This window comes from Rhinolophus ferrumequinum, chromosome X (genome assembly GCF_004115265.2).
Source record: "Rhinolophus ferrumequinum isolate MPI-CBG mRhiFer1 chromosome X, mRhiFer1_v1.p, whole genome shotgun sequence".
NCBI classification, from domain to species: domain Eukaryota; kingdom Metazoa; phylum Chordata; class Mammalia; order Chiroptera; family Rhinolophidae; genus Rhinolophus; species Rhinolophus ferrumequinum.
This window is the reverse complement of record NC_046284.1, coordinates 107,562,847-107,589,436: the sequence shown is the minus strand read 5'-3', so window position 1 is coordinate 107,589,436 and position 26,590 is coordinate 107,562,847. Positions and strand designations below refer to the sequence as shown.

The following is a 26,590-nucleotide window of genomic DNA, read 5'->3' as shown; positions in this document are numbered from 1 at the left end:
TCCCACATATACTCCCTTCCTCTGATACAGCCTCCCCCACTGTCAACACCCCCCACCAGAGTGGGACATTTGTTACACACCCACACTGACCCCCATTATCAGCCCAAAGTCCATAGTTTACATTAGGCTTCTCTCTTTCTACATTATAAGTTTTGAAAACACTTATTTTTGTAAATGAAATTATACTGGAACACAGCCACACCCGTTTGTTACATATTGTGTGTGGCTTGTGTCCCTCCACAACAGCAGAGTAGTTGCCACAGAGACGGTTTGACCCACAAAGCCAAAAATGTTTACCATCTGGCCATTTACAGAAAGTTTTCGGGCCTTTAGTATAAGTTAATTCAATCCCCTGTTAAAGAAGCGTGAAGTGATTGCTCTAGTGATTGCTCTTAATTTGCATTTAAATGATAAAGCTCGTAACAGTAAACCTTGGCTATCTGGAATGTTACTTTTGAGGTAGCTAAGACTTTTCTAGGTAACCGGGCTGTTTACCTATGGGGTGTGTGGCCCTGAGTGGAATCACCATGTGAAAGGTTTGAGGGATTGTACAGCTTGAACCTACAGAGCTGTCACCAAAGTTGAAAGTACTGGTTTCTCCACAGTCCTGCCAAAATGAGGTTTTAGGATTTTAATTGTATAATGGGTAACAGAGAAACTGAAAGTTGTATTTTTCCCCATGTGGGTTTATTCTCTGCATTTTGTTGTGTGTAAGGTTCCCTTGACCATTTAGTATCTGGAACCTGGAGTTTTAATCGTTTGTATGAATTCCTTGTGTCTATTTGGCATAGTAAGCTATTGTGCTGTGTAAATATTGTTTCCCAGTGTTCCCTGCTTTGCTAAAGTAATTATCAAAGCAACAATTAAAGGCATTTGCAAAGAATATCACCTATAATTCTTCTGTCCATTTTTTGTGACAGCCTTCTAGCTTTTCCCTATATGTTTACATACGAGTATGTTAACACCGGATGTTGGTTTCTTTTTTATTTAGCGGACAGTCGGAGTTTTTATACACTCAGTCATTTACAGTGCTTTTATCATGGTCAGATTTATCACCTTTAGCTGTTTGTAAATTGCTACTAAATCCTGGAATTTATTGCCATTTCTGATGGGATTTTTGTAGCCAACTTGCTTTTGCTCTGTTTTGTCCAGTTGCACAGCAATAATTAAGACCTCAAATCTTTCTTTGTTCTTGTTTCTGTTTATCACCTACTAAGTTCACAGAGTAGTTTATATTTGTGGATTCTATTCAATAGGACAACTTTTCTGATTTGAACTAAATACCATAGGCTAACTTTTGCCTTTAATTTGTGTTGAAATGTGGTGAGGGCAGTCCCTTATTTATTGCCTTAGGTTTTTAGAAATTCTTGCTGTTCCTGCCCACTTCCTCTTCTTGATAAATTAGTTAACTTATAGAAAATATGCTAAGGGGACCGTGGATGGGTTACCTGGCATTCATTGAAACTAGCCTGGAAGCATCTTCAGTGGCCCATTTTGCTTTAAGGCAGGAGGTGGGGGCAGTTCACCTCCATACTTGGCCTTGTGGCAGAGCTGGGTTTGAGTGTGTCCTTCATGTCCCTCAAGGAGTCCCCTTTTCCTGGTCAGTGTCTCATGTTTACTGAGATTATACTTTCTGCCATAATGAACGGCACAAAAGTTACAGTGAACTATTAAATTTACACAGGTCAATATTTATATTTCCTCTAGTTGAACATTCGGGGTTCTAACTCAATGGTAGGTTATTTCCCTAAGCATCACCCAAACAGTCATGATTTTATTTTCATTCTTAGACTTAGGATTCCACTTGACCATTTGAGTTGGACCAGGATTGCTTTCTTTCTTACTGGGGCATGGAGGTCAGTATATACTAGTTTCACTGTTGGGAACAAATTACTGTTTCTCTCTAACATTTTCCGAACACCTGAAGTTAAATATTTTCCCTTGTGTTTTTCACCAGAAAACAGTAGGGCCCTTTGAAATTGGTCATATACATTATCTTTTTCCAAAAAATTGTTAACATTTTCATAGACTAGAACATACTCAGGGTTTTATCTGAACATTTCCTTGGATAAGTTCTGGTAGAAGAATACGCTTGGTAGCAGATATTCCTCAGTCCCTGACTGTGGATTTTGTATACATTTAGTTAATTTCTCCTGCTTCTGAAATTCAATAGAAAGCAAAGTGGTAAGTGCTATCTTACTTGTCCTGTACTGGTAATGTGATGTGCTCGCGAGCACTTCGTTTCTAACAAACCCTTAAGCGGCTTCTGCACAGTGAGCCCCCCTTTCTCTAGAAATTGCCCTTCGTACACAGGGGCACCGCTTCTTTTGTTGGTGCCCTTGACATGTTCTCCTCCATGTAGTCTTGGACCTCCGTACTTACATTCCTGCCTCTTTAACCTGAGCTTGGCTTCAGTAAAGCAGTTCAAGAGGGAAATTACAGTGGACTCTCTGGAAACTGAAAAAGATCCAATAGAGTCAACCAGCATTTACTGAGTACTTATCAACACTTGGTATAAAATATGATATAGTGGGATTCTCACCACAGTCATATCCATTTTACAAATTGGGGAGCTGAGGTTCAGGGCAGGTAAGAAAATGACTCACACGTACAGCAGGTGGCACAGCCAGGAATCGGACCACCTCTGCTCATCTTAACAGCCACTCTACAGCTGAGAATGAGGGAAAGGGCGAGGGGTAGTGTGGGCACAAAGCACACTGGAGGAAAGGATCGGCCAGTACACTGTCACAGCTTGTCAAGAGTCACCATGTCCTGAAGTATAGCCATGTCCTTCATGAATGTGTTCAGTAGTTTTGAAGATTATCTGAAAAAGAGAGAAAAACAGTAGTTGACAGTGCTGAAAGATTATGAAGATGTTCGTGGTCGCTTTCCTAAGAGGCTGAAACAAAACTCAAAACATGAAAATAGAGACTAAAAACACATGGGTAAACAGAAAAGCTTGGGGTGTTTAATAGCCAGTGTCTGAGCCTCAGGAGTTCTTTTCATTTGTTACCTTGTTAAATTTTTTGTGATTAGATGCTAGTCAATTGTTCTCAGTCCTGGCTGCTCATGAAAATCATCTGGGGAGCAATGAAAACCAGTGACACCTGTCCCCTGCATAAGCCAATTAAATCAGTTTCTGGGGGTAGGGTTTAGGCATGGTATTTTTGAGTTACCCAGGTGATTGTGCTTCCAGAGTTAAGAACTAGGTTAAATCTGGTAAAGTTTTTGCCCAGGCCCAAGAGCTATGAACAAAGAGCTATATGCCAAGATTTATGAATTCTGTGAGTTTGTGGCATGCTGTCCTGCTGTCCCTATCTCTCCCTTGAAGGTTTGTGTAATAGGGGTGGGTTCATGGGAATGTGTGAGGTGTGAACCGAATTGTCCTTTATCCACAATGCCCTTGGAGGCTCTCTGGGTGGAGAGCACAAACAGGAGAACACATGTAAATGTGTGTACATAGTGTTTTTCTGAATTTCTAGCTCCTTTCTTTGGCTGCCTACTCCTAGCAGTGCTTTCCAGAGTTGTTCCAGGATGTACATATTACGCAAGGTTGGTGGTGTAGGATAAAGAACTGTCAAGTGTAGAGATACAACCTAAAATCTTCTCTTAGATCCATTCAGTGGGAGCTTGAGCTCAGAGATCATCTGTCCAACCTTCCCAATTTCGCACATGGAAAGTAGAAGCCCTGAGTAACAGACTTCCCAAACCATCAGCTAGTTGTTGATGTAACATCTTGGCTGCCTCTTTCAAAGCGAACCAGAAATTACTGTTTTTAGGAGGCGAAAGCCACTCACCTTTGTGTACCACTCTCTGGCAGACACCATAGTGGGCAGATGTAGCTATAATGCTCACAACATCCAGGTGAAGTAGATGTTTCCATTTCTTGGCTGAAGATGGTAAAGCTCAGATGATTCAAGTATCTTGCCTACGCAAAGTTAATTGTGGCAAAACCAGTAAAAATGCAGGTAGACTGAGCTTTTAAACCTATGCATTTTTCATTCAACATAATGTGCCATTTCTTTCAACATAATATACCATTGCCCCAGTGCAGTTCTTTCTAGCAAACAAGAGTATTTGTAATGCTGAGGTTTCGTCTAAATTTGTTGGGTTAGACAATCAGGAAATTGCATACTCTGATGGTCTTCTCATTTCTGAACTATCAGATTGGTACCTATTTATTTACTTACACTGAAACAATTTTTTTTCGGAGGACCACCACCACTCGTTAGACTGCCTAGTTTTGTCTCTGGGAATATGTCGACTTGTACTCACGTCTTGATTTCTGGTGCCTATCATGGGGGGAGCTTGGGCTAATCACTTAATTCCACTACACTCCCGCGTCCTTATCTGCAAAATGGAAACGATAGCATCTAATCACAGGCTTGTTGCACGGGTGACATTGAGGCTGCACAGTACAATGCATGGCACATGGTACGCACTCAGTAGATGTTGGCTATGCATTTATTATGGGAAATTAGTGACACAGTATTTCCTGGATGAATCAGCCTCCTGCTAAGAATAAAAACTGCATAGGCAGCTCTTAACCTTGAATGTTAATTATCTTAAAGTTTGTTGGCTGAAGGTCCCAGCTATATAAACTGATCGTTTTCCAAGAAACATATAGCACTTTCAGCTCATTTGTGCTTTGCGCATGACTGGTTTTGGATCCTTTTCGTTCACTGTAATGGTTAACGTTTTGCCTCAATTAACCTCAAAGATGAATACAGTGTGACCTTTACTTAACTATTCCTGCTTCCATGACAACAAGAGAGCCTGTAATTCACCATCCACCGTAGGACTAGATCCTACGTTGATACGGATCGGTGTGGTGGCTTTGGCTTTGGTTGCTACTCACATGCTCCTGCTGGCCAAAGCTCTATTTGTGATATCAGTTCTGAGCACGTGCATGCCTGTTCTCTCCACTCTCTGGCCCAACACACCGTATTGCCAATTACTGCCACCTTATCATCACTTTCCTATCTACCTTTCAGCTCTTCTTCCCTTAACTAAGGAATTCAATACCCCTAACCAAATATATAGAATACAAGGATCTATCTACAAGAGGAATCTCCCATTACGAGCAAATGTTAGCTTGAACCACTGAATTTGATTTGCTATATTAAGGTTATACTGAAATTTACTAGGTATTTTAATTTTCAGTTCTAATCCGGAAATAGTGAACACCTACAGTGTGCCAGGTATTATGCTAATGGACTCTTCCCATTTTCTGAGAAATCCTGGGACCCGCAGGATATAGAAGTCAGTGACTGGGGGCAGTGGCAGAGGGGTTGCCCAAATGGAGGGCACAAATGGTGAGCCCACAGTGAAATTCATTTACATCTTGCTTTGGCCTTATCTGGCGTACGGAGAGGGGCAGGTTTCTCACTAATCTGTTTATGAACATATATTTCAGAAAAGTGAACAAACAGGATTTCTAAAGAGAGGATCAAGGCGCTAATGGACATTACTCACTTTCCCTCAGCACAGACACAGATGTCCTGCAGGGGAAGATCCATAACCTTTGCTCACCTTAATTAAGGACCCACCACAATCACCCTGTAACCTCTTTTCCTGTAAGAACAAGAAAAATCCTTACATGGAGGTCTGTACCCTGGGCTTCAGACCCCGTCAGGAAGATCTGCACATTCTGTATGAGATTTTTGGTTTGCTGTTTGTTTCTTTGTCTGTTTTTTAGATAACAGACTAGCTCTAGTTACCGGAAAACCTTTTTTAGGTTTTGTTTTTTTTTTTTTTTTAAATAATAGACTGGCTCTAGTGAGACGAAGACCTTTTTTATAAGACTGCATTTTCTTAAAAACTCTTTTCGATGACTGCATATTTCCCCATGTAAATGTGCAATACTGTAATTTTTTTATTATTCCCTCATTGTTGAATATTGAGGTTGTTTAATGATGTCCCTCCCAAACCTTTATTTGGAAAAATTTCTGACCTTAGGAAAAGTTGTAAGAACAATATAGTTAACATTCATGTCTAGCCTTTAGATTCCTACAACAGGTCCTCAAATAATGGAGTTTCGTTTTATAACATTGATGAGATGCCATAGGAACCTAATTCTTGTTTATATCAGTTAGCCTATGGGTTTTGTTATTTCATAGTTTCGCTTAAAGTTACAGAACCGATCGGTGACATTAAATGAGGACTTACTGTATTTGCTTTTCATCTCCTTCCCACCCCATGCATCTGTCCCTGTCTCCCTCCCTCCTTCTCTATACGTGTTTTCTGGGCTGAACCATTTTAGAGTACGTTGCAGACATCATAACTACCCCTCGTACTTACGTATATCCTAAGCATAAGAGTAGTCTGCTAATAACCATGACACGGTCATCACACTTGGGGAATTTATCATTGATAGCATAACAAAATTGAATATTCAAATTTCCCCTAATTGCTGAAGGCTCCTCTACTGGACAGCTCAGGTCTAGAATGTACTCAGAAGGCATGGTGGTCAGGGAGGCTGCCGAACTAGGTGTAGCAGAGCCCAGAAGAGGCTCCCACCTCAGTAATGCAGGGGGAGAGGTTGGGACCGACAGGTAGAATCAACTGGAAGTCTGTAAACAGAAGGCTCACCCTCCACCCTTGACCATCGGAATATTACTAGGCAGGCAGTTACCCGTAGGCAAAGTAAAGGGCAAAAAGGGGGTTCTTCTCTAAAGACCCTGAATGAACTAAGGAGAATTAGGAACGCTGGTGTGGTGTTAGGACCCTCACCAAAAAGCCAACGTAATCAGGTCTTTGGGGTGCTCACGTAGTCAGTCTTTAGGCTGCCTCACTCTCAAATGTGACTGAACAAGCAAGGATTGCCAAGCATCTGAGGGAAGGCCACAGTGAGAAAGAAAGAAACTAAGATAAATAAATGGCCAACAAATGACCCCCGAGGAAACAAATTCAGGCAATATAAGAGTGCTTAAAAATGTAATTTGAGAAATAAATCATCTTCTACACCTCCTCATGAACATCTTAGGGCAGCTGTCATTTTCCAAAGATGGCCGTGATGATGCTTTTATACGATGTGCCCTTGCTAACCCTCCATCAAGAGAGGGAGTCTTGTCCCCTTCCCCTGGAGTGTGGGTGGGCTGTGGCTGCTTTGACCAGTTGACTAGGGCAGCAGGGGGCTAGTTGTGTGACATCCGAGGCTGGGTCATTAAAGGCCCTGCAGCTTCCACCTTCTTTCCCGAAGCCCTGCAACTAGCCCAAGCCCTCACGCTTCGAGGAAGCCCATGGAGAGGCAGTGCTTGTGGGGTCAGACTCATGCGTTCTGAAGCGGTCAGCTACTTCCAGCCCCACCCACTCCACCGTGTAGTTACTTCCCCAGCCTTTGAGTTTTAATAATAAAACTCAAACCTGGTCTAGAGTGAGTGCAGCCTCAAATTTGGTAGACCCAAAATCTGTTACCTATTTTGATCTCTTTTTAAATTCAGGAATAACTTTTCCTAAACAAAGGAAAAGTACTGAACGTCTCAGGCTGTGAAATAGTACTTCTGGACATGGAAGTAAAACAAATATTTAAAAGTATAAAAAAAAAAATAAAATAAAACTATAAATGAAGCCAAAAAATATAAGGGATTCTTTTGAAGGATGTTCACCACAATCATTTAGTAGCTCTCCATTCACATTTCAGGTTGTTTCTTTGAAGGACTATTAATCATTGGTTAGCCCTGGTAAGTCCAAGAATTACTTATTCCAAAATTCAATGTTTTCAAAAGATTGAAATTTTATAATTACAACTGGAGGAAAATCAAAGAGCTGCCCCTAAAAATATTATTTTCTCGGTTATATTTTAGCTATTTTAACGGTTAATAAATAGTAAAAATACATTGCAAATTCAAACATTTAATTGACAGTATAGAAAAAGCAACATTATCTGAACAAGCTGATCATTCATTCTGCCGGTTTTTGGTGCCTTGCTAGCAATTTTTCCATTTGTTGCTCTCCTTTTCCACTCCCTGATCCCATTACTACCGCTCCCAAACCATCCCCCACCAAGTGTTAAAACTGGAAGATGTGGACAAAGATAGCTTCAAGTAATCCACACAGGAGACTTCATTTGGCGGGGCGGGGGATATGCTCAGCCCTCTGCTTTAATTATAAGCTATATCATCAAGTTACTTCACTAACTGAAGAAATAATTGTTTTTTTCCTGCTTCCTGTAAATTATTTGAAAAGAGGATTAAAGATTCACTGGAAATACAGGCCACTATGGAAACCAGGTATAAAGAATAATAAGTCTGAACTCTTGTTCTCAGAAGGCTAGTCAAATGCTCTTTTCTTATGGTGACCGGCAGTGAGGGGCTCCCTGCATTAAATCCAAAGTCGTTCGTGTTTCTGTGTCTATTCATCTTATGTCTCAGTGAATGGAAAGCTATTCGGAACCTTTCTAGACAAAGCAAATCATATCTTTTGCAAATGTGGTTGACTGTCTCCAACTTCTCAATGAAAGGGCAAAGTATGAAAAACAAACAGAAAACAGAGGAGAATGAAAGAGTCATCAAATGAGGAAGAACAAGTGAAGAAATACACATGAGTGTATTAAAGCCAGTGACTAATTTGTGTTCACTAGTCAGAATTTTCCATGCCCCTCACCCACTCCTTCGTTGTCATCTTCTGAACTGATACCGAGGAATAATTTAATTGGTAAATTTGAGTAAGATGAAGTATATAGAAAAATGCAGAACAAAAATAGAAAATCAAAATTAAGGAATGTAGAAAAGCCATGCAAGTGGGAAAAAATGAAGTCAAATAACTGGAAAGAATAACTGGAAAATACTCAATATGCCAGAAGACTTATAAAAACAGAACCCTTTTGAGAGGACATTCAATTAAAGCCAAAAGGTGTTTTTTTGGGGGGGTAAGTTTCCTAAAAAAAAGATTATTGGAACCCCTTGATTTAAACTGAGTTTCCAGCATTAATACACAGGATAAAATGCTTTCAACTTATATGAGGAAAACTACAGAAAGGTTAAAAAAAAGTCAGGGACTCCATATTTATTTTTAGGTTCGCTCATTATCTAAAAAAGGCTTATCCCCCTGTTTGAGCTAATGTATAATTAAGGTATGAGTACAAAGAATTCATCTCAAGAGCTAAATTAAAATGTAGGAGGCAAAACCTGAAATTTTTTAGGTACTCTTTTAAAAATACAAACTTCTGAAAGTATTATGTATTCTTCCAGTAAATCATTGAGAAGCTACGATAGGAGAGGTACTCTGATCGGTGCCATGAGGGATACAGGTAGAGACAAATAAAGTTTCTTTTTCTGCCACTTTAGAGAAGGTCGATAAATCCAAGAAGACTAACATAAATGCTTCCTGAAATTTGGTCCTTAGACCATGCCATTGACTGGTTGAGTTTTCTAGTTAGGGCAGAGTTGACCAATGTAAGCATCAAGCCTTTTCATTTTAAAATAAATAGAAGTGGTGGATAGGGACACGGAACACACTTTAATCCTTTTTAATACTTTTTTAATTACGTGGAATCATCAAGTGAGCACAGCGTCGCACAGTCACGCTCTCAGGGCTCAGCAGGTACCAGCCTATTTGATCTGGCACACGTGGCCTCAGGCTGTTTCACTTTATCATCATTGGCGCAGTTAATGGTTGCTGTTTAATGAGCCCCTCTTTCACATTTTAAGAACTTGTTAATGTTAAGTGTTAAACACTTTTTAAACATCACCATAGCCTCTACGAAATAGGTACTGTTTTTTTTCTTTTTAAAAAAAATTTCAATTACACTTGACATACAGTATTAGTTCAGATGTACAACATAGTGATTATTCTTCTATATACCTTAGGAAGTGATCACCCCAATAAGTCTAGTACCCACTAGACACCATACATAGTTATTACAATATTATTGATTATATTCCCTATACTGTACTCTACAGGCCTGTGACTATTTTTATAACTGGCGATTTGTACTTCCTAATCCCTTCACCTTTTCCACCCATCCTCTAAACCCCCTTCCATCTGGTGGTGATCAATTTGTTCTCTGAATCTATGAGTTTTTGTTTGTTCATTTATTTGTTTTTTTTTCAGATTCCATGTAAGTGAGATCATACGGTGTTTGTATTTCTCTGTCTGACTTATTTCACTTAGCATAATAATATCTGGGTCCATCCATGTTGTTGCAAATGGTAAGATTTCATTCTTTTGGCTGAATAATATCCCATTGTATTTATCCATTTGTCTATCAGTGGATGCTTAGGTTGCTTCCATATCTTGGCTGTTGTAAATAGTGCTGCAATAAACATGGTGCATATATCTTTTCGAATTAGTGTTTTGGATTTCTTCATATAAATACCCAGAAGTGGAATTGCTGGGTCATAAGGTAGTTCTCTTTTTAATTTTTTTGAGGAACCTGCATACTGTTTTTTATAGTGGCTGCACCAATTTGCAATCTCATCAACAGTGTACAAGGGTTCCCTTTTCTCCTCATCCTCGCCAATACTTATTGTTTGTTGATTTATTGATGATGCCATTCTGACCAGGTGTGAGGCGATATCTCTTTATGGTTTTAATTTGCATTTCCCCGATGATTAGTGAGGTTGAGCAGCTTTTCATATGTCTATTGGCATCTGTATGTCCTCTTTTGAAAAATGTCTATTCAGGTTCTCTGCCCATTTGTTAATTGGATTGTTTGTATTTTTGGTGTGAAGTTGTATGAGTTCTTTATACATTTTGGATATTAATCCCTTATTGGATGTATCATTGGCAAATATTTTCTCCCATTCCGTAGGACGTCTTTTGGTTTTGTTTGGTTTCCTTTGCTGTGCAAAAACTTTTTAGTTTGATGTAGTCCCACCACATTTACTTTTTCTTTTGTTTTCCTTGCCCGAGGACATATATCAAAAAAATATCACTAAGAACAATGTCACAGAGTTTACTGCCTATATTTCCTTCTAGGAGTTTTATGGTTTCAGGTCTTATATTTAAGTCTTTAACCCATTTTGAGTTTATTCTTGTATATGGAGTAAGAAGGTGGTCCAGTTTCATTTTTTGCATGAATCTGTCCAGTTTTCCCAGCACCATCTATTGAATAGACTGTCTTTACCCCATTGTATGTTCTTGTCTCCTTTGTCATACATTACATGATCATATAGGTATAGACCATGTAGGCATAGATTTATTTCTGGGCTCTCTATTCAGTTCCATTGATCTGTATGCCTGTTTTTATGCCAGGACTGTGCTGTTTTGATTACCACAGCCTTGTAGTATAGTTTGATATCATACAGCGTGATACCTCCAATTTTGTTCTTCCTTCTGAAGATTTCTGTGGCTATTCGGGGACTTTTGTGGGTTCATATAAATTTTAAGATTATTTGTTCTTGTTCTGTGAAGAATGCCATTGGTATTTTGATAGGGATTGTACTGAATCTGTAGATTGCTTTGGGTAGTATGGGCATTTTAACAATGTTAATTCTTCCTATCCACGAGCAAGTACTGTTCTTATTTTATAGATGGCAACACGAGGCTTAGAATTGTAATGAAACTTGGCCACGTTCATGAAGCTTGTGGGTGCTCGAGTCAGGATTCAAACCCAAGTATGCCTTCGGCACTTGACCTCGGTTTTACTGTGCTGCAGGACCGCTGTCTTGTATCTGAATTCTGAAGTCCAAAGAGCTCTAAAAGTTGAAGTTTGTTTTTTGTACCTTTGGTGCTCATTGCGTGGCAAAACCTGATCCGACCTGACTTGAGGCCATGGTCTTTGTCCTGCTTAGTGGAAATGCGCAGATTTCACTGCAGCTATGTTGTGTCTCTATAATGACCGTATTACACAGTGGATGCACGTCCTCCTTTTTACTTGACTGAAATCTGAAAACCTTTACATTCTGAAACCAGTTAGCCATGTGGGTTTCCAGAGCAGATGTGGGCCTGACCGACCCTTGCCACCCGTACCTGCCAGCCCACTCTCACTTCTCATGGCCCTCCCTCTTCATCCCAGCCCTGTGCTTCTAATTTGCTGCTCCAAATATGCTGTGGACGTGGACATTTAAGCACGGAAACTTTCTCTACCCCCAAAACTCAGCTAATGTTTTCAAATCCTGAGTTCATACTGATACTCCCAGTTCCAGTTCAACAGCACAAGGTCCTTCCTCTCCTTCTCCACCCCCTAACTTCCTTTCCTACAGGGAGAATGTCAACATTTCTTTTGTGCTTTAAAAAGAAATGTCCTTTCTGTTTAATGAGGGTGCAAAGTAATTCTCCTGGTATGTGAAGACGTAGACGTTCATTTTAGCTTAGATAATAGGACTTTCATTTTATAATGAGATTCACTAAGAGTTTATAAATATCAGCATTTGAAATGCATTTAAAATGATTCACCTACAAAAATTGTATAAAGCTTTTTAGGAATGATATATGTTATCTGAATCAATGCAACCAGAGTCATTTTAACGGTTAATCTTCTAAGGCCAAATGAATGTATATGGAGTAAGAGTTTGGAAGGTCATTGCTGAGAATTACACCCTTCTTCCTTTCTTGGAGTATTTCCCTTAAGGGAAAAGTGAAAGATAGAATCCTTGATTAGTTAAAGATTTACCGAAGGCCCTCAGTATACTCAGTATGAGGGAAGTAAGGGGTGGATTGTTGAAGACTAATCTTTTGTTGTAACACTTTTGAAAATGGAGAAGAGGGGTGAAGTGTCAATGGGGGGGAGGAAGAAAGGTTCTGCAGATGATTCAAAAGTGGGTTCTTTTATTTCTGGTCTTATTTGGTGGGGAGAGGGAAGGAATAAAGCAGAACTTGGCTGGAAGTGTTAGAAAATTGGATTTACTTCTCCATCTCTAATTTGCTGCCTTTATTGCATTTGGAAGAATGAGGAGACAATTGTTAGATGAGCTTCCCGTCTTTCTGGGCCTGGCCCCGAGGTTGCCCATTTCCCAACAGCCTCCAGGGCATATGGAGCCCCAGGAAGGTCTATTGAGTATGAGGGAGTTGGGAGGGTCCCATGAGTATCCCAGAGCTCAGAAGAAGGACTAATGTTTATTGAACACTTACTCTGATTCAGGCTCTGCACACGTCATCACAGTCTTTACAAAAACTGAAGTTTCAGCCCCATTTTACAGATTAAGACAAGTGAAACTCAGAGAGGTTAAGAAGTTTACTAACGGTGTCCCACCCCGAAAGTAGAGGAGTTAGGGCTGGAGCACATTTCTGTCCCCAAAGCTCATGTCCTTTCTATCATGACCTCCGTCCCCCAATCATTGTCCGGTTTACAGCAGGGCTGAGAGACTGGGGACTGGGCCAGTCCTGGAAAACTACTCAGCTCACATGGCAGCCTGGGAAGGGGTTCAGGTTTCCTCCTTCAGGTGGCAGGTACCTTTTCTCTCACTGTGTCCGTGTTATGTAAATTGTATGCACAACCAACTCAGAGCAATCAACTGCAGATTCCCTGGCCTCTGCCTTTATCGTCAGCAGTGTCTTACCCTGTCACGTGCCATGGTAGCCACTCTGCTTCTGAGCACACCTGTGAGCTGGTTTCTCTGGCCCGTCCTGAGTTCCTGTGTCTTGGTCAGAGGTGGGGTCTGGAGCTGCTTGCCTGAGTGACAGAGCTCTGGTCCCTTAAGAAACACATTTGAAGCAAATCTCAGTTCACAGTAGGTGAGTAGTTGTAGAGTGAATGGATCTGTTGCCTTCTGGAAACCTCTCTGAACAGGAGTGGATTTACATGTTCTCCTACTTTTTTACTTGGCAGTTTTCCCACAGTGTTTATTTCCAAACAAATTCAGATTAGATCCCAGGTCACTTTTATGTTGCTACTGGTAACACCAGGAACGTATTTGTGTTAAAAAAAAAAAAAAGCTGCTTTCAAGGTCGCCTCTTGAAATCCATGTCCTTTTTCTATTCTAATTAAATTATTTTCTTAAACTTGCTATTTCGGAGGATAAAAATTTAACTAGGGACTGCAGGATTATTTAATTTTTTCTTCCCAACCGGTAACTGTGCTACCATGGGAACATTTATTATTCCATCTGTTAAATTGTAAATCATGGAACATCTTTAATCTCTTAATAGGGAGAGATAATGCGTGTGAGAAAACTTCATACATGTTTCTGCGAAAGGAGCTTCCTGTGAGACTGGCTAACACAATGAGAGAAGTTAACCTTCTGCCGGATAATTTGCTTAACCGCCCTTCTGTGGGGTTGGTTCAGAGTTGGTAAGTAAATAATGTGGCTTCAAATGGGTGTTCCCATGATGCTCTGAACATTTGGCATTGGGACCGTTTCCCTAAAAGTACATGTACTGCTTGTGTAGGAATGAGTCAGTCGGGATAGCCGGGTTTTCCAGGCAATTAAAAGTTGTTTTTTCTTTAACTGGCAATTTAAATGAAACTCAGCTAATTTAATCTGGCAATTAAAATGAAAATACTTCTAAATGGTAATAGACACTTTCTTGCCTTTTCAAATTTGATTTTTCTGGTTATGAAAGTGATTGCTGATTGAAAACAAATGGGAAAGTACAGACAAATAGAAAGGAACAGCAATGCAACGACCCACGTGAGCAGGTCTGCAGTCCTTTAGATGGGAGATGCTGCTTCACTCAAGTCTCAGCCATGCTCCTTTTGTTGTTTTTAAAGAAGTTCCTCGGAGACAGTACTTCTTTTAGAACAATGAACTCCTTTAAAGGGACCTCAGACTGGAAAAACATCAGTGCTGCTGTGCTGCCTTTGCCCTGTGAAAAGTATGAAAAATCTTAACAGTATAACTTAAAGTTCAATCCGGTATAGCTCTGATACTTAAAGCATGTGTGATTTACTTGGGCAAGTTGCGTTTGTGAGTATACTACCTACTAGGTAAGCAGGGTGAGGTTGGTGAGTGGTAGGACATAAGAGCAGGCGGTGTATTTTTAGAAAGGGATTTGCGTATATTCGAGAAACACTTGCATGTCTCTCTGTATTATAAAAAGCAAGGTAGAAGTCACTGTGGAGAAAGCTGGAGGAGTTTGGGAGGCTAGATGCGGAAAATGCTCTCAAGCCAGGACAGAGGAGGTGCTGTGGATGCCTGGGGAAGCGGTGCCAGCTGTGGCTTTGCACTGCCCCTCCGTGAGTGGGTGGAATTGACAGGCACAGGGAGAGCATTTTAGGGGCAGAAAGTGATGTGGACAGATACCAGGAGCATGAAACTATTAGTTAGCTTGCGTTTTAGAGGGTTAGTGGAGGCCAGGCTGCTGAAAGAGAATGGCCATTCACTAGACATACCGCCATAATGTTAATTATCGTACATTCTTAGGGCTGAGAATGAATCGTCTGCGAAACATTCTGTTGGGTGGTCTTACAGATACAGTGAGCAGGCCCTGCCCCAGCGGCAGCTCCTCACGGTGGGAGGCACAGGGGCCCTGGAACCCAGGAGAGCCCAGAGATGGTGACTGACTTCCATCTCAGAGATGCTTTCTACCCTAAATCCATAGGTTGTTTCAGAAAGAGCAGCAAGAACTTGTTTGCGTGAGACTTCGTCATGGCCCCAAGGCCATCGTTAGAGAGTTCCAGCAGAAAGTATATAAGCACTCTGGGGGCCACTGGGGTAGGGATTCTAGGCAGGCTGGAGGACTTTCAAGTCCCCTGGTCTTGGTGGCAGTGACAGCGAAACATTTACTTTCACTTAATGTAAAGTGACTTCAGGGGCTTCAAAGTGAATTCCTGGCAAAGTATAAACTCAAATACTGTGTCAGCTCTTTTTGTCTCTCCTCACCATTCCTCTTTCATAGCCGTTCCAAACACATACATGTCTTTTCTTCCCTTTTTTTAAACATTCAGTTTTGACATAATTCCCTACTTAACAGAAGGGTTCGCACAACTAGCAGCAAGAATTCCCATATGCGTGCCTTCACCCAGATTCACGACTTGGTAACATTTGTTCTATCATTCTCACTCATACTCTCTCTGTGAGAATGTACGGACATATATATATGATATTCCACACATACATATATGGTACCCACATGTGTAATACATGCACACGTTAATTTTTTCCTGAACCATAGGGCTCGTGGTAGACCTCAGGCCCCTTTACCCCCATACGTACTTTAGTATGTATTTCCTTAGAACAACTCTTCGAAAATCACAGTATGATCGTCAAATTTGGGAATTTGGCATTGATCCAGTAATATCTGCTAATATGTAGAACTTGTTCTCATTTCATTAATTATCCTAATGGTGCTTTTTTTTTTGGTAGCCTCCCCCCCCCCGCCATTTAGGAATCCAATTCAGGATCATGCATTGTGCTTAGCTGTCATTTCCTTTCCCTCTTAAAAGCACTCTTACACGTAACAGGCCGTAAACCCCACCTCAGTCAGAGCATGTTCTCCTTGTCCTCGACTTTCAGGCTAGGAAGCTTGGCATCACCTTTGCCTCCTCTCTGTTGATGACTTTGCTCTTTCAGTGAACTATCCCCTTTGGGAAGGACAGGATACCCGCCTAAAATTCTGCTGGCATGTGGCAGGGCAGAGGGCCTCACCACGGATGGCTGTTCTCCCAGGGTGGTTTGACCTGATGATTTTAACAATATCTAACCCATAGCCTTATCTGCCCAGAGACTTTAAAAAAAAATATACCCAAAGACGAACATACTTCAGTATCATGCATTATCACAAAGTTCAGTGAGGCTGAATGACAAAAAACATCATTTCTGTCTATGTGTTTATGTGCTTAAGAGTCATTTTTAGTTACTTAAGTATGCTCATCCGCTATCCAAAGCTGGCTAGTAGGATTAGTGGTAATTAATTGTTAGACCTAATTAGAATAAGGGATAATACTTTCAGGACGTGTTAAGACCCAAAGCAGAGATCACAGACCTCTGAGTAATTGGAATCTCTGAATCCCCACCAGATCCAGCAGGTCCTGTCTGGATGTAGCTGTCACAGTAAATCCCATTTTTCTGGCAGGTTTTCTAGATCTTTATGTTGGCCACATCATGTCTTATACTGGCCCTGATTGAGACATGTAGCTATTCTTGATTCCGAAGCTGTTTCTGAGGGCTAAAGGTTTAATTCTGAGAAGGAACCTTCTTTATTTCTAGTTTCTAAGTTCTTTGCATGCACCTCAGTGTCACACATGTGCTTCTGACGATATCTATGCACTCTTCTGGGTAATCAAACTATAGACTTGGTGTATCAATTAGGATATGTTTGTAAGCAGCAGAAAATCTAACTAAATCTGACTTAAACAATAAATTGGCTTGCGTAACTGTAAGATCCAGCCATAGGATCAGCTTTTGGTATTGGTTTGATTCAGAGATTCATGAGTTTATCAAAGCCCTGCTTTCCGTGGTGTCGGTTTCATCATCAGACTGGATTTCCTCCTGGTGACAGAATAGCTGCAGCAGTTCCAGGCTTCCCATCCACATAGCACACAGTACAAACACAGAGCAAATTGACTTCTCTCCCAAGGACTTCAGCAAGCCTTCTTGCTTAGCTTACTGGTTTGAACTGAGGCAGTGTGCCCATTACTGAGCCAATCTCTGTGGTCAGCGATATGCACCGCAGTGACAGGCTTAGACCTGGACTATCGGACTAATTAGGAATCAGTGACGAGAGAAATAGGATTACTTAGAGAAAAGTTGGGCCACCCAGGAGCTTTGCGTAGCATCAGCTTCCCCTGAAGCACTTGAGCTGCATGGGAGGGGGGAAAAGATGGGAGGAGTACCCGAGTAAAAATTTGGGGTCCTCTAAGGAAGAGGGCAAAGAGGAATGGGTGTTGGGTAGGCAACTAACACGGTAACTCTTCTTTTTCAGGTATATGCAGAGCTTCCTTGAACTTCTGGAGTATGAAAATAAGAGCCCTGAGGATCAACAGGTCTTGGATAAGTAAGTATGGTACCCAACCTACCTGAAAGTGAAAAGATCTAGGTAAAAAATGTTTTGGTAAATGGAACTCATATCTTTAAGAACCAAGAAGTATAATTTGGACAAAAGCATTAGGTTTCTTAATGGGTAGTGACTCAACATTGCATTTTTGTAAAAAAAAATTTGAGTTAAGAATTAAACATCGTGCAAAAGGAATACTGACACTTCAAATTATGCTTCATGATCTAATTCTTAATGCTTTTACACTCCTGGGGACTCACTATAAATATTGCAGTAAATGTTCCACCCAGTGGTCGTTTTGAGAATGCAGTGGCCTCTGTATATACATGAATTTATCTACTCAGTCCTTTACAATTTTTAAAAAAATTTTCAACGCATTACATTAGAGCTTGGAAAAACTATAATGGTTTTTTTTTTTGAGAAGCTGCAAAGAATATGCTTTTTATATAACAACCTGAATTCTATTGCTGCTTTTATGCCCAAAGACTGCTAAATTCTCATACAGATGGAAAATGTTTCTGCTTTTCATTTAACCAGAAAACACTAACCTTAGCTCTGAGCCTGTTTTTTCCCCCAAGAGAAATTAAGTATCCCCTTCACATTACTTTCTTCCTGTTTCATGTACACATGAGTGAATGCATATGGCAAGCCTGTTGTGCTGAGGAATTTCTTTCTAAGTAGAAACCTGGTCCACACAATTGTTGAGACTGAACACCTGCCATATAGGTGTTCCATAAAAAGAACTAGAGAAACACCATGTTATACAAGACCTTGGCTTGAGACATTTAACCCAGCCCTCTCATTCCCAGATAAGGAAACTGAGGTCACAGGTGTGAGGTGACTTGCCCAAGATCCTAACATGAGTTAGTAGCAGAACTGGATCTGTAAACCATGTTTTCTTTTCTTTTGTATGTTACTCTTTACAGTGTACCGTACTGCCAGAACTGCTGGTTTGAGCCATGAGTAGCTAGCTTAAGTTTAGTTGTAAATTAAAATACAAAGGGGAAAAAACTCCTGACCTGTTTTCTACTTTGTTTTGTGTAATGGATCTGTGAAGTGTGGAAGGGAAGCATTGGCTTAGAGCCCCAGATGCAGTGTTTTCTTTGCTATCAGCTCTTGCTGTCATTTAAGATATTAAAATTAGGTGAATCAAATCCAGAAGCTTTGTTTTCTCAAAAGTCATTAGCTAGTAACAGTTTGTTTGGCTGAGATCCTAAAAGTTAGGCCTGACAAATTTTAGGATATAGATTTGGGGAAGTAGATGATAATAAGTTTCTGCTGTGTGGTTCCCAGAGTCCTGTCTCAGTTTCTGGAACCGGTTGTCACTCCGATGCAATTTATGGATGTGAGCCGGCTTTGTAAACTGCCAAATGCTGGATCCAGTGTGCACAAGATCATAATGATAATAGCTCTCACTCAGTTAGTTTCGGTAACTTGCCCAGGTTCACGCAGCTAGCTAACATAGTTGGGATTTTAGAAGCATGATGCTTATGGTAAAAGAAGGAGTGAACGGTGAGTGAGTCATTTGACTCATAGCAGTAGACTTTTCTATTCAGTGAGAGGTTATATAGGAGTTATGGGCAGGGAAATCATTTATGTGCAGTGAAAGTAGCTTGGAGGACATGCATGTTTGTATCATGATAACATTTAGAAGAGCCCCAGGAGGTTGGGGAAATATTCTGAGAATGGAGCCATTGAGGCAAGTCCTCCCTTCAGATAAGTTGAGGCACTTGTCAACTCTAATGAATTGTTTCACTTTAGTACTATTTAGTTGATAAATACACAGGAAAGAGCATTATGTAAAGAACAATTTGTCCACCATAAAATTTCTTGTGAATAATTATGACCAAAGTTCAGAGTTGATTTATTCATCTTTACTGTCTTTGTATGTATTTGTTGCAGAAATACTTCATCATTGAGAAAAATAAGACTATTCGGATAAGTAAAAAGAAAGTCACTCCAAATTTCCACTGCACTGCCAGGGGACAACTGCTGTTCACATTTTTCTTCCATCCATACTTTTAACTAGGCACACATACAGAGGGTGCCAAAAAAATCTATACACATTTTAAGAAAGGAAAAAACTGTATTCAAATTGTGATACTCAATATATACCGATAACAAAAGATGAATACAAGTCATGCATATACATTTTTTGGCACCCCTGGTATTTCTGTAAGTATAAAATATTTTTTACAAACATAACAGTGTCGACATTACAGATCTACACCATTAGTAGTAGTTTCATAGCGGTCCATCTACAGATAAGTCATGGGATTCAACCTCCTATCATTGGGGTTTAGAATGGTTTGTCATATTCTTGCGACTATGAACAGTGCTCTACAGAACAGCTCTTAAATACAGCTGTTGCCCTTGTCCCATTATTTTCCTGGGATCAGTTCCTGGGAGTAGAATGACATTCTTTGGGTTTTTGATATATGTTGTTAAATTGCCCCACAAAACGCATCAGTTATGCTTCCACACTCTAGGTGACCCTGGTCATTCTTCAGTCGGGTAAGTGGAGAATAGGATTGCATTGGTTTAGTTTGTTTTTCTTTTATTATTTGTGAAGGTGAAGTTTTTGGCATTTGCATTTCCTCTGGTAAATTTCCCATTGACACCAGATCCCTTGCCTAGTTTTCTGTTAGGGTGCTCATCTTGTCCTTTATTAAGGAGAATAACTTTTGCAAATATATTTTTCCCAGTTTTCACTTTGTTTTTTGACTTTATAATGTATGTCCCTATAGAATTGCTGAAATTCTATACAGTTGTGTCATTTGTTTCTTCATGGTTTCTGCCTTTGGTGTTAAGCTTAGGACAGACAGCCTTCCTTACTCCAAGGTTATATATTTTTACTCACCTGCTTTTCTTTTATCTTTTCTGTGATTTAACCTTTTAAATCTAAATCTTTTAAGCCACTTTTTGGCTTACGGCTTGAAATTGGGATGTGACTTAAATTGTTAGCCAGCTGTCCCATCTAATTTGATTGTTTCCCTACTGACTTGCAGTGTCACTCTGTCAATATGCTAAATTTTATATACACATACTCAACGTTGGGCCTGGTTCCGAGCTTTTTGTTTGGTTCCATTGAGTCATCTTTTTCTTCTTAGTTACTATTCTTAATATATGTATTTTCCCTCTGCATCTTTATAAAATATACCATAATACTTGAGGAGGTTTGTTTTAATTGTCTTTGTTATATCTACATTTTATCAGTATGTTTTACTACTGTGAGAAATTTATTTCAAAATTGTAATCTTCAAAAGTTTGACATTATTTATTCATGGAAGCAGTTGCTTTGAGACTCCCTAATGGATCCTTGGAAATTTTGTTTGGATTGTCCTCATGTTGTCAGAAAATAATAATGTTCTGGAATTATATGTAATCACTCATCCAAAAAGTCAGTGGATTCCTTAAAAGGTATTTGAGCATTTTTTTCCCCACTAGAACCTTTTACTTTTTGTATCTCTGAAAGAAGAATTTCCGTAGAAAGTTTCAAGCAAAAACTTAGGTAATACTTTAGTTTCTCATGAGTTCTTCCTTGTAACCTGTAATGATAATGATGTCTCTACCCATAAAAATATTGGCAGACCAGAGATGGAGCTGGGAAGTTTATGCATCAGCCATGCGTTACAAAGACTGACCACTTCTGTTTTCCTCCCACACAGTTTTCTGCAAGTTCTGATTAAAGTCAGAAATAGACACAATGATGTGGTTCCTACAATGGCACAAGGAGTGATTGAATACAAGGAGAAGTTTGGGTTCGATCCGTTCATTAGCAGTAACATCCAGTATTTTCTGGATCGGTTTTATACCAACCGCATCTCCTTCCGCATGCTTATTAACCAGCACAGTAAGTTGCGGTTTTGGTCCAGTTTTGAAATGGTAACTGGGGCGATTTCTCTCAAATGTTTTTTTGTTCTGTTGCTTCACTTTTAATTTACAGACCTGCATTTTTGTCTAGTTCAGTTTTTTCCTAAGTAAATCCTAGCTATTAAAGAGCTATTCATTAGTATTTTTTGTTGAATCCTTGAAAGGCTTTTCTAATATTCATATTGAAGTCGGGACCACTGCCTGCCTTTTAAGCCTCTGCTGTTACATTCCTGGTGGCGGGGAGGGTCCAGCGTTAATGGCAGCTGGGCTGTCATCTCTGCATACTTTCATGTGTCTCAGAGAGTGTTCTGGTCTTTATCTAGGATGTTAGGTATTTTCCCTTTTGGTTTTAAAAACATTGGTGCTGGGAATGTTGAATTGGCAGGCTGACAATATGAGTAATCAATCTTTTACTTCACAGTGATCAGTGAAATCAGATTAAATGAATTGTCAAACCATAATCTCGTCTTGAGTGTTTTAGTTCACTCTCCAGGCTGATAAGCAGATAAGAAAAAAATAACTAAAATTCTCTCCACAAAAAACTTTTTGGCTAATTTTCAGCATTGTCTCTTTGCCCAATTTCATCATTCTTATGAAAAAGCATCCACATGTCTAGAATCTAAATCATCCTCTTTGGGGAATCACAAAATGGACGCTGCATCTTCATTTTACTAATTTTATTTGGAAAAATGAATGTTATACAACTATTAAATGTGGGTTGGTCCTAAATGTATATCTTTTTAAAAATAGAACTGTATGACAATTTATAGGAAATTTGAAGGAAAAAACACACACCTAAATACTATTTAACTAAATTGCTTAGATAACTACAATTTCTTTCTGACCTAAATATATGTGTCTACGTATATGTGTACATGTTTCGAGGTCATTGACTAAGCTTGTACACTTCTGTTTTTCTCTCAATCACTTGGAGCTTTATGTATTGATTAGCCTAATACCCACTTTTGTCATTTTTTTATAACTTAAAATCTCCCCTATTTTATTTAAGCATTCTCTTTTTGTGGAATCCAAATTATTCCCAATTTTTGTTTGATTTTAAAGTAAGTATACTAGTGAATAAATTAATAAGTAAATACATAAACAAAATTTCAAATCAGATTACTTTTCTCTTTGGGGTTCCTTTTCGCTTTTATTCAGGAGTAAAATTTTGCTAATCTTGTTGTTATGAAAGTATTTGCATGTACTTTTTAAAATACTTGAACAAATACTGTTTGTGTATGCAGTATTGGAAAATAATCTCCCTGGTGGAATGAAATGTTCACAGTGAAGACACTTTGCAAGCCTGGCCTAATGGTGTAGACTGTGTTTTCTAAATATTTAGTGAATGTTGGAATAAATGTCTGCAGTAATACTGAGAAGGTGGGTAAACTTGGCTAAGGACGAAAGGAATTTTTTCCTCCATGTCACAATGGGTCGGGAAGGAAGGGTTGGACATCTGGCGTGTGTCACTGCTTTAGGACCTGCTAACTGCTACTGGCATATCTTAAAGCATGTCCTTCCTCCTTCGTTGTCCCATAGTTGATCACCCATCATTGTATATATTCTATTACTTTAAGTCACTGTGAATGCTAAAATGATTCTTGCAAATAACAGAATCCTTTCAAAACTTATACACCTCAGTATTTCTCTGCTTGACCATCCCAGCCTGCTTTGTTTGTAATCTCTCCCTTCCCTTTTGTGTTTGTTTAGCGCTGCTGTTTGGTGATGACACCAATCCTGCTCATCCTAAACACATCGGAAGTATCGATCCCACCTGCAACGTGGCTGATGTAGTGAAAGGTAAGGAGACCACTGTAGTGTGAATGGTTGTAGTTCAGATAGGATTGAGATGTAATTGAGGCAGCCTGGCCATAGGGTGATGTTGCTAAGTTGTTTGCTGAGTCATCAGGCCACTCTGGGCCCAAGCCACTTGATGCGAATATGTATCAGTCTTTCTAGGCAGTTCAGGAAAAGATTCGTAATGCTCAAAATAGGAGTTTCTGCTTCATTAACTAGGCTTTTACTTGTAGTTCTATCTTAAACCATACACATTTGTCAGCTTAAATAAACAGATTCTAAGTTTTGATTGCCACCATTATCTGAAAATTTCAGAGAATGCAAATCCTTGTTATAAGATTGGGGTGAATTCATGTGTTTATAAAATGTAAACATCTTTCTGATGTGCACCCCAGGCTTTAGAGTCTACATGGCACATGGGCTTCATGAGGTCACTGCACATCAAGCTAGACACTGTCCCAGTAGCCTTGGGGTAGGACAGAGCCCCTAGATCCATAAGTCCCTAGTGCCCGGGGAATTCCAATCTGAATGGCAGTTTCTTCATTATTAATTTAAGAGAGATGCTGGTGCCAGAAAGCCTTCCTGGTCACAAGTCATCCACCAGGTTTCCAGACCTTTTCAGTTTTCTTCAGTATTAAGGTCACTCTCTGGAGCCTCCGATTCCCAAAGGGTCCCTTCCCAGGGTTATATCTCCTACTGTGGCTCTCCTCTCCCTCCTGTAAACACACACTTAAAAGTTCTCAGGACCACAGCTCTCCTGGTCTTCATCAAGGGTCTTTGTTGCTCAGACTTTTTCTGAACTGTGGAGCTAAGTGAGTAGGAGGCAGAAGAGGGCCTAGTCTCTGTGGCAAAGCTCTCAAGCCCACCTTAAGCAGAGTGACCTTTGCTGCTGGAGGTAGAGGTCCAAAGGAGAGGCCCAGTGTGCGCAGCCTCCCCAGGAGGAGAACAGACCACACCTTCAGCAGCCATCGCTAAGGAAAACCTGTGCTATTTGTTGACCCTGGGCATTCTTACACCCAGGGAGGAGGACCCAGGCCTGCGGGCCTTACTTCAGCCTAGGATTGTCGAGCTGTTCTGGCCTCTATTTAGTTGGGAAACATTTACTCAAATTATTGCAGTTATAAGGTGAATAGGTCCAGCCTCAGTTTCCTAAGAATGCTATAGGTTGCTTTCTCACAAGATAACCTTGAGTTTGATCATGACCTCTGCAGGCCCCCAGTGGGGGAGGGGGACAGGATCGGTCCCGTCATAGATTGTATGTTCATTAGACCCTAGCCCAGTAGATTTTATGAATCAGAAAGCCAGGTTCAGATAGTTGGCTGCCTTTAGTGAATGCAGCCAACTATTGCACATTCGCAATGCAAAAGTGCATTATTATATACTAATGTGTGCCTTTTCTCTTGAATGTAAACAATTTGAGGTCAGGGTTTATGTCTTACACTTGTTTTGTAATTCACATAGAACTTAGGATATGCCTGTTAGTTGGTCAGTAAATATTCCTTGGTTTGACAGATTTGAAACCTTTTGATAATTTACTTTTTTAAAAACAGCTTTAGTGAGGTACTATACAAGTCACCCATGTAAAGTGTACATACAAGTCAGTGGTTTTCAGTGTGTCCAGAGTTTTGCATCTATCACCACAATCAACTTTACATTTTCATCGCCCCAGAAAGAAACTCCCTAACCATTAGCAGTCATTCCCTCCTCCCCAGCCCTAGGCAATCACAGATCTACTTTGTCTCTAGAGATCTGCTGTTCTGGATATTTCATATAAATGGAATCCTATAATATATGGCCTTTGGTGTCTGGCTACTGTGACTTAGCATAATGTTTGCAAGGGTCATCCATGTTGTTGCATGTGTCAGTACTTCATTCCTTTTTTATAGCTGAGTAATAATTCATTGTATGGACACACCGCATTTTGTTTATGCATCAGCTGATAGACATTTGGATTAGCTGGGTGACCTTGGGCATGTTATGTAACCTCTTTGGGCCTCAGTTTCTTCATCTATGCAGTGGTGCTGTTGGTAATTGACCTGTATGATAGGGTTAAATGAGCACATATATGCAGAGACCCTAAAGCAGTGCCAGCACCCAGTCAGGGATATAGACAAGTTTGCTAGCAGTACTCCTTGGCAATTGTGCAAGCCGTGTGGCTTCTCCTTTATGCCCCTGGTAATATAGTAAGTTGGTGCCTTTACTTTTATTTCTGGCATAAATTATAAAATATTTTTAAAAGTCATTTAGGACATTTATAAGACAATTAGGTATTTAACATTCAAGAAATATTGTTAATTTTTTGTGTGTGATATTAGTATTGCGGTTTTTTTTTTTTAAAGTAGTCCTAGCTTTGAGAGAGAGATTTTGAAATGTTACGCATGATATAAAATGACATGTGGGATTTACTTCAAATTATACGGAGGGAGGGCAATGAAACTGATCAGGCATGTGTTGAAAACTCTTGAAGCCTATAATGGGTACACGAGGATTCATTGTACTATACTCTGTCCTTTTGCATATGTTTGGATTTTTTTCATAATAAATTGAAAAAACATTTTTATCACCTTGTTTCTTCACAAATAGTCTTTCATTAATTTTTAGAGAGTCTTTAACCACCAATCAGGACTAGATAAGTGACAGAGTTCCAGGCAACTGTGAGCCCTTCTGTAGAGCAGAAGGGTGAGCAGAGCTAAAGTGAGTCAGAAGCCCCGTGGGAGGGTGTGACGAGGACGCTGTTTGGACTTGACTCTTAAGGCGAAAAGAATCTGCTTTTGCAGCACTGTCTGTACCGCTCTTATTGGACTTAATTACCTACTACCTGGTCTTGATCTCTCTCACTGGGATGTAAAGTTCTAAAGGTCAGCAGTTACTCTCATCCACTTTTGCTTCACTCTTCGGGACAGAAGTTTTGTACCAAAAACTAGCTGAAGATCATGTGCAAAAGAGTTTAGTCAATATTTGAAAGAAAAAAGAGAAGTGTATGCCCACAGTCTGCTCCACAGCCTCCTGCTTTCTTTGTCCTTTGTAGTCATGATTTCCACCACGGGCCAGATCCCCTCCTTCCTCCTCCCCCTTCCGGTGTTCACTCTTAGCTTCTTCACTC

General features: G+C 40.0%; 1 protein-coding gene across 2 annotated transcripts in view; it reads left to right on the top strand.

The window, feature by feature from the left end:
* The window catches only part of PDK3 (pyruvate dehydrogenase kinase 3), a 61,380-nt gene that overhangs the window by 8,546 nt on the left and 26,244 nt on the right, over positions 1 to 26,590 (top strand). For both annotated transcript variants that reach the window (XM_033109541.1, XM_033109533.1), the window contains exons 2-5: positions 14,032 to 14,173; positions 17,746 to 17,817; positions 21,486 to 21,670; positions 23,401 to 23,490. In XM_033109541.1, the coding sequence (XP_032965432.1) occupies positions 14,032 to 14,173; positions 17,746 to 17,817; positions 21,486 to 21,670; positions 23,401 to 23,490 (489 nt within the window). The remainder of the gene's footprint in view (positions 1 to 14,031; positions 14,174 to 17,745; positions 17,818 to 21,485; positions 21,671 to 23,400; positions 23,491 to 26,590) is intronic.